The sequence below is a fragment of the Rattus norvegicus genome, chromosome 8, assembly GCF_021556685.1.
Source record: "Rattus norvegicus strain SHRSP/BbbUtx chromosome 8, alternate assembly SHRSP_T2T, whole genome shotgun sequence".
Classification (NCBI taxonomy): domain Eukaryota; kingdom Metazoa; phylum Chordata; class Mammalia; order Rodentia; family Muridae; genus Rattus; species Rattus norvegicus.
The window spans coordinates 37,454,220-37,461,682 of NC_141541.1; the positions used below are offsets into that span (position 1 = coordinate 37,454,220).

The 7,463-nt window shown below is 44.4% G+C and overlaps 1 protein-coding gene across 7 annotated transcripts in view; it reads left to right on the plus strand.

Moving 5' to 3' along the window:
- Positions 1 to 7,228, plus strand: part of Ets1 (ETS proto-oncogene 1, transcription factor) — a 121,753-nt gene extending 114,525 nt beyond the window's left edge. For all 7 annotated transcript variants that reach the window (XM_087560404.1, XM_087560406.1, XM_087560405.1 and 4 more), the window contains 2 exon segments: positions 2,164 to 2,282; positions 3,596 to 7,228. In XM_087560404.1, the coding sequence (XP_087416530.1) occupies positions 2,164 to 2,282; positions 3,596 to 3,811 (335 nt within the window). In that variant the 3' untranslated portion in view covers positions 3,812 to 7,228.
- The last annotated feature ends 235 nt before the right edge of the window (positions 7,229 to 7,463 follow it).

Below are 7,463 nucleotides of genomic sequence, written 5' to 3' on the forward strand. Positions count from 1 at the left end.
GCTGTCAGGGACACACAGGCCAGCTACCCTGCGAGAGTCCCAGGAAGGAGACCTGAGCTGATATTACCGCTCAGCGAACCAGGGACACATCTTAACTTTCAAGCCCCTCTGCTTGCCTTAGGTACCTTCTCTCCCTGTTTCTTCCCTTCTTCTCTCTGGTTTATCTAGAATAAAAGATGGCAAGAATAGTTGATCCTAGGAGGTGGATTAGCAGTTTCCAGATTAACATTTATTTTTTATTTCCTCTGAACACAGGAAAAATAACATGAAGGAAAAAAAGCTTTTCAGGTTAGGGTCCCCTTCTCCCCAGCCATATTCAGACGTCAGTGGGCAGATGTGCATAGGCTATGGTGCATTCTTTGGCATTGAAGTTTAGGTAACACTGCAGGAAAATTGCTTCCATCCCCCGAGCTCGTGCTGGAAGTATGATTTTGAAGCCCACTTATTTTTTTCTGTCCCAGCCTGTGCTGTACTCCCGCATCTTCTCAAGGAAGCTACAAACATGGTTGCTACCTGCCTGTCAATAACTAGGACCTGCCTCCTTGTTTCATCTTTCCATCCCTCTCCTCAGCTTAATAGATTAGCCTATCTCTGAGAGAAAAGTTTTTTTTTTTTTTTTTTTGTGGTTCTTTTTTTCGGAGCTGGGGACCGAACCCAGGGCCTTGCGCTTCCTAGGTAAGCGCTCTACCACTGAGCTAAATCCCAGCCCCGAGAGAAAAGTTTTAAGACAGCATGAGAGAGGTTCTAATAGCATAAAGCTAGCCACTGCAGGGGGCCTTCTGACTTGTTGGGGTAGGTTGAGGTTGTGTTCCTCAAGAATCTGTCACTACTGTGAGAAGCAAGGGACATGGCTCCTGAAAGCCAGATCCATTTAGCACTTGAGCCACTGCAACCAGGCGGCAATTTAATTAGGTCCATGCCTTTTGGTTTGGGCAGCAGTACTGAAGAATCTGAGGTCCCAACCCAGCTATTGTCTCTCATCTGAATGGCTTTACCCAAGTTAGATAGCTGTGCTGTACATTGCGCTTTTGTTGTTGTTGTTTTTCTGCTGAAGAGTGGTAGAAACTGACAGACTAAGAACAGCTCTATCCATTGAGTCGCCGAGAAGACACAAGCAGAGAATAGAGCGTTGGTGTTTAGCTAAGGCCACAGTGAATAGTGGCTCCCTATTGGTTTTGTGTTAGGAGTTCTCTCATCTTTGAAGTCCGTAGTGGTAATACAGACAGAGCGAGCATAGAACTCGTGCCTTCTTTTCTGTGTCCATCAGGGATGGGTGAGACTTCTGTGCACCATCAGGAAACTTATACTTGATATTGGAGCTGTTGCAGTCCATTTCTCAAGAGCGGTTTGCTTTCTTAGCTCCTAGGTCACCACGAATGGCTTCTCAGTGGGTCTCTCCTTTGCCAACGTTAGCTTCCTGTGCTCAGACAGGCAGAAGTAGCTCGACTCTGGAGAAATCTGAACATGTATTTGAGTTGAGCACTAAGTGGATTTCCACAGATGGGTAGAGCGTTACAGCCCTCTGGGTCATTTCTTCAAATAATTCATTTGCTTAGAAAGCATTTGACGAGTGCTTTTATTTTTCACTCTGTATCTTGCCAACGTGGCTTCACAGAACTTCAGGTACATCCTCAGGGTGGTGAGGAAGTGCTGGCTCCTTTACTGCACAAAGCTCGTATGTGCTAAGAAGAGACTAAACTCCTTGGGCGCCAGGGAGACATGAGCAGGTGGATCTCTGAGTGTCAGGTCAACCTGATCTACAAGTTCTGGGCCAGCCAGGGCTGCGTAGTGAATCCTTCTCTCAGAACAAAGAGACAAACAAAATTAGAACACGTGTGAAGATGGACTCTGTGTTTTCTTTCCAGAAAACTCTGGAATTAAAAGAACACAGCAATTAAAGGAGACTGGCCTGGAAATTAATAAAAACAGAAAAATGGTATATTATCCCGTGTGACTTTTTTTTTTTTTTTTTTTTTTTTTTTTTGGAAGGAAAATCTTTACTTTCTCTGAGCTCAGAGTACTGACTCCAGCATTTGTGCTTGCCTGAGTTTTCTCCCGTCTAGACAGGCTGGGAGGGGGGAATGAGGGCTGCCACATAGTGGGATGAGCTGCTGTGAGCCTCCAGTGTGTTTTGTTAATGAGCCTTGTGCCTTGTGCTTCCAGGAAGTGGGCCGATCCAGCTGTGGCAGTTTCTTCTGGAATTACTCACTGATAAGTCTTGTCAGTCTTTTATCAGCTGGACAGGAGACGGCTGGGAATTCAAGCTTTCCGACCCAGATGAGGTAAGGAATGAGGGACCTGGGAGTCCTGGGTTGAGAAAGGGTGAGAGAAAATGCTGGGATTGTGATGCTGTGGGTCCGGATTTGTAGCTCAGCTCTGCTGCTTTTGCTGCTTGTGTGGCCTAGAACAAGGGATGCAGCCGGCCTGAGCTTCTGTTCCATCACGGGCAGACCGGAAAGTGTGTACGCTGATGTGTATATAAGTTCCTGGTACATAGTGGGTCCTTCCTCAGTAGGGGCCTCACCTGTGACTTACCCTCTGTCTAGTCCCCGCTCTGTCCATCCGAGAAAGATGCATTCACTCTGATTTTTTCCATCCTTTCATATATGAGAGAGGGGATCACTCTTCCGGCAGATATGAGAATGTGTCTCCATCCTGGTCCAGAAACGATGCTTTCCACTGGTGGGTGCAGAGGTTCCAGTGCTCTCCTCACGGCTTCGCCTTCCTATCCAGTTCTGGACTTTCAAATGCAGGATACCTGCTTAGAATGTGGGCCAGAGGGATGTCTGTCCTGCGGCTCTTGGTTTTCCATCAAAACCAAGCATTTTAACGGTGTCCCCGGGGGAGTTCAGAATCACCATGTTTTCATCAGTTTGGACAATTAAACCGAGTCCGACCCCTGGAAACTAGAACGTAGAAGTTCTACTGCAATAATGTGTCTGGGATAGGGACATTGTTCTATTGAGAGGAGTACTCTGGGCTCCAAAAGACACACGTGTTCTCACCTATATATAGAGACTGAATTGCTGGTTCCACAGACAAAGAAGATGAAGTAGTGACTCTTCAAAGCATGGCCAGGAGGAGGGTCAAGGGATGGAGGGACACTGGTTAATGAACCCCAGAATGCAGTTACAGGAAGAGACAACTCTGGGATTTCTGGGGCACTGTAGGGTGGCTACAGAACATTAATCGGATATTTCAGAATTGCTAATGTGAGTTATTTTGCATGGTCCCCAGAACATAATGGTAAATGTCTGTGATTGAAGACCTGCCAGTTAGCCTGGCCCGATCATTACACAATGCATAACTGTATGACAATGTTGCATTGCACTGTCTACATCTTTTGAAATAATCTCTGAATGCCCGTGGCGCCTAAGTGTACATTCAATGTAAAGTTATAAACAATTCGAAAATGAAAATCAGAGGGAAGAAGTCAGAAACGCACACACACACACACACACACACACACACACACAGAGTTTCTGAGCATCCTGTTTGACCCTCGTGATGAATGTGAAGATATGTATTGACATGTGTTCTGATAGAATCCTCCAGGCGTTTACCCACTTGTATTTAATTTTATTCTTTATGACAGGTGGCCAGGAGATGGGGAAAGAGGAAAAACAAGCCTAAGATGAATTATGAGAAACTGAGCCGCGGCCTTCGCTACTATTACGACAAAAATATCATCCACAAGACGGCGGGCAAGCGCTACGTGTACCGCTTTGTCTGCGACCTACAGAGCCTGCTGGGATACACCCCCGAGGAGCTGCATGCCATGCTGGATGTGAAGCCGGATGCTGATGAGTAACGGACACGGAAGGGGCTGGGGGGGACCCCGCTGAGACCTTTCAAAGAACAACCCGTGTTGGTTGGACTCTTAATTTTTAATTGTTATTCTATGTTTTATTTTCCAGAACTCATTTTTCACATTCAGGGGTGGGAGCTAAGGGAGTTGCAGCCACATTCCATTGGCCATTGGCAAGGCCGGAAAGGGAAAGTCAGGACCTGTGGGGTGGGTGGGGCAAGAAGTTCCTGAGGAGATTTTTCAGGAGCGAGAGGGTCTTCTCAGAAGCCGAGCGGACTTGACTTACAGAGGAAAAGGTTTATGTGTCCAGTATTCTGTTTGCAATCAAAGGAAAGAGTTCATCTTGAGTTGTGGATCGACTAGCAGGAGGAATTGTCACGTTAAGATGAAAGTCAGTCAGCGTTGGTGGGTGGGAGGAAAACAGTTTCTTCAGGGGATGACTAAACGCAAGAATTTATTAACCTTTCTACTTTTTTTGAAACAAAGATGGACTTTAATGGAAGGGATCCAAAACTGTTTTTATTGTTGAAGTTTATTTTATTAAATTCTGTGCCAGTATTTTTTTTCTTAAAAAAAATCGTCTTAAGCTCTAAGGTGGTCTCAGTATTGCAGTATTGTGAGTTCGTTGTAATTTGCTGGCTGAGGAGTCTCCCACAATGAAAGGCAGCTGTTTATATAGACCCCATGGAAAAATCCAAGTCTGTACTGAGAACAGAGACCCCCGAACTCTTACAGCTAAAGGACGTGAATGCTGATTTGGGGACCAGGGAACTGTGTGAATTCCACCTGCGGTTTGTAAAACAACATTTCCAGTCCTTTTACTTACTGTCAGGCTGCGGGCTTAGTGTTAGTTAAGGGGCATTAAGTCTTTGCACTGAATGTATTTTTGCAGCTCTGCTTTGGAACTGTTGTTAGCATAGGTGCACTGTTTAAGTCTTGGAAAAGAAATCGAAGGAGGAAGTTGAACCTGGTTTTTGGTTAAATCGCTACCCGAAACATAGAAGACTCAAACTAAATGCTGTTTGCATGGGCATTACCCCTCGGATCTTAAGGCCTAAATGCATGCCGTTCCAAACTAACATTGTACAATTTCTCCTCTATGGCTTATTTCCCCAGTTCACCACATTGCTGCCCCTCCCCACCTTACTAATCAGTAGAGTGGAATGTAATGTTTCCTGATAGGTGAATGAAAGTGTAATTTCAGACATCACAGCACAAATCAAAGAGTACAGACTTTCTAGGGTTCAGAGAGCATGGAAACGAGGAGGCTATTTCAGGAGCATGGGACATGGCCTCCTTTGGGAAGAGGCTTTCCTTTGAAGAATTGGAGCTTGTCAGGTAGGATTTCAGGTGAGGCTGTTTGCAGATGAAGTGGTAGAGAGCACTGGGACTTCGAGCTTGACCTGTTGCTACCTCGGCAGAGGTTAAGCGAAAGTCAGCTGCGGATGAGAGGAAAACTTGATGGAGGGAATACAACGGCAGGAGCTAAGTACGGAGAATAAGGTGGCCCGTGACAGTGAGGTATAGTTTTACTTTCCTCAAAGTTTAAATTCAAAGACTTAATCGAGGCAGCCATCTTCCTGCCAGTTGAGAGAGGAGACTGGAAAGTAAGGCATTGTGGGTAAAAACAAAGTAAGGAAACATGCCTGGTATCATTAGAATCCCTCCCACTGTTTACCACGCCTAGTTGAGACAGCGACAGTGGACTTCCATGAGAGAAAAGAGGCAGTTGGTTGAGGTGGACCTCTCCAGGCTCACCCTTCGGGGATTGTAACTACCTGGTATCATCTTCATGAGAGTTGATGGCTGACTCCCAGATTCCCTTGAAGACTCTGAATTCCTGCGAACATAACTTGTCCATGGGTGTTCTGTACTGACCGATTGGAGCATCCCCACCGGGAAGCAAAGGCAAAACATCCCAGCTCTATGTTTTGATCTTAACAAATGCAGGTGCCTTAATGAAGCTCTCAAAGTATTTAGGAGCTGCTCAGGGAGTGTTAGGTGGGATCATTTGGATTATGTTGTTTTTCTCTTATATTATGTGATCTTTGTTGGGCACTGGCAGTGTGTGTGTGTGTGTGTGTGTGTGTGTGTGTGTGTGTGTGTGTGTACATTTGTATAAGCCTGCAGCTGAAATAGTACTGACTTTTCTACTTAAGTCTGTCCACATTTCCATAACGGCGAAAGAGTACATACAGCCAGGGCTGATGTCATTTCTCGCTCTTTGCAACAGGGCTTAAATAAAAAAAAAAATCACTTCCCCAAGTCGTCGTCCTTGCCCCTATTCAGTTCATGCTGAAAACGCCCCTCTCGAGAGCCTACCGCCTGCAGCCAGTAGCAGATAAGACGTAAGAAAGTGCCTCCCACACGGCTCAGCTTGCTGACTTGCTTCTCCCCAGGTCCACCACTTTCAGGATTTGTAGATAGGATATTAGTCAGCTTGGTGGTCCATCTGGCCAGACGCTCTTTCCCATGCTGTCCAAAGGCCAGAGACCATCCCAGGAAGAGTGGCGGGTGGTTTATACACTGGAAATGTAGCGGCATTGCTGCATTGATGCTCTACAAAAACACGTTCACTTCAGAGGAAGGATGAGCACATCTGATCCAGCTGGGTGGCTCCATTGTTTTCCCAGAGAGATGCTTTAACCTGTGCGGTTGGCTTTTGGCTCAGAGCCTCAGGGGAATAAGGATGCTCCCTGCATAGAGCTCTGACCGTTGCGGCCATGGAAACCAGTGGAAGCACTCTAGATCAGAGACACTCTTCCTCACTTTGGAGATCAACACTCTGGGTTTTAAAGCATTAACCTTCATGGTGAAATCACACCTTCTCTCTTCTAGCCATGCTGTGCATGCCGCTTTCTCTGTCGGGGGGTCTCTATAAATTTGTTGAACTCTTACGTACATTCCAAAGAAGTTTCAAGGAACCACAAGTATATGTATACAAATACATATATGAAGTATATATGTTAAAATGAAATTATCTCTATCAGGAATACTGCCTCAGTTAATTGAATTTTTTTTAAGGATACTTTTTTTTAAGCGGAGAATTATTGGGGTGTAAAAGATGTTATATTGTGTTTGACTATTTTCCAGCTTGTATTTTCACATAATTTATATTTTTTAAATGCTGAAAATTTAAAAGCGAGATTTAAAAAGGAAAAGCAGGTGCTTTTTTTTTAAAAAAAAGAATCAGAACTGAGGTAGCTTAGAGATGTAGCCATGTAAGTGTCTTAAATGTTTTGTTTTTTAAAAAAAAAAACAAATGCAAAAAAATTCTTATGGGGGAGTTTTTTGTTTGTTTCTTTTAGTAGCTGATGCTGGCACATCATTTTGCTGGAAAGTTTTTTATATACTGTAGCCTGATTTCATATTGTATTTTAAACTGTGTGAAATTAAAGAGACAAAGAAATTCATTCATAACGAGGTGCCTCTGGCTTGATTCTTTCCTGTCTATATCATGGGGGAAATTACGAGAAATTAATCAATCAGAGAAAAAGCACAAAAGAAATACAGTTTAGTTCTTCAGATCCTCCAGCTTGGTGTCATTTAGATCATTTATATACTGTAGTCTAATAGATTGTCTAATAAAGATTGCTTAGGGATATAGGGACATGGGATTGGTGTCCTGTTGATTAATTGTATTGCTTGACTCAGC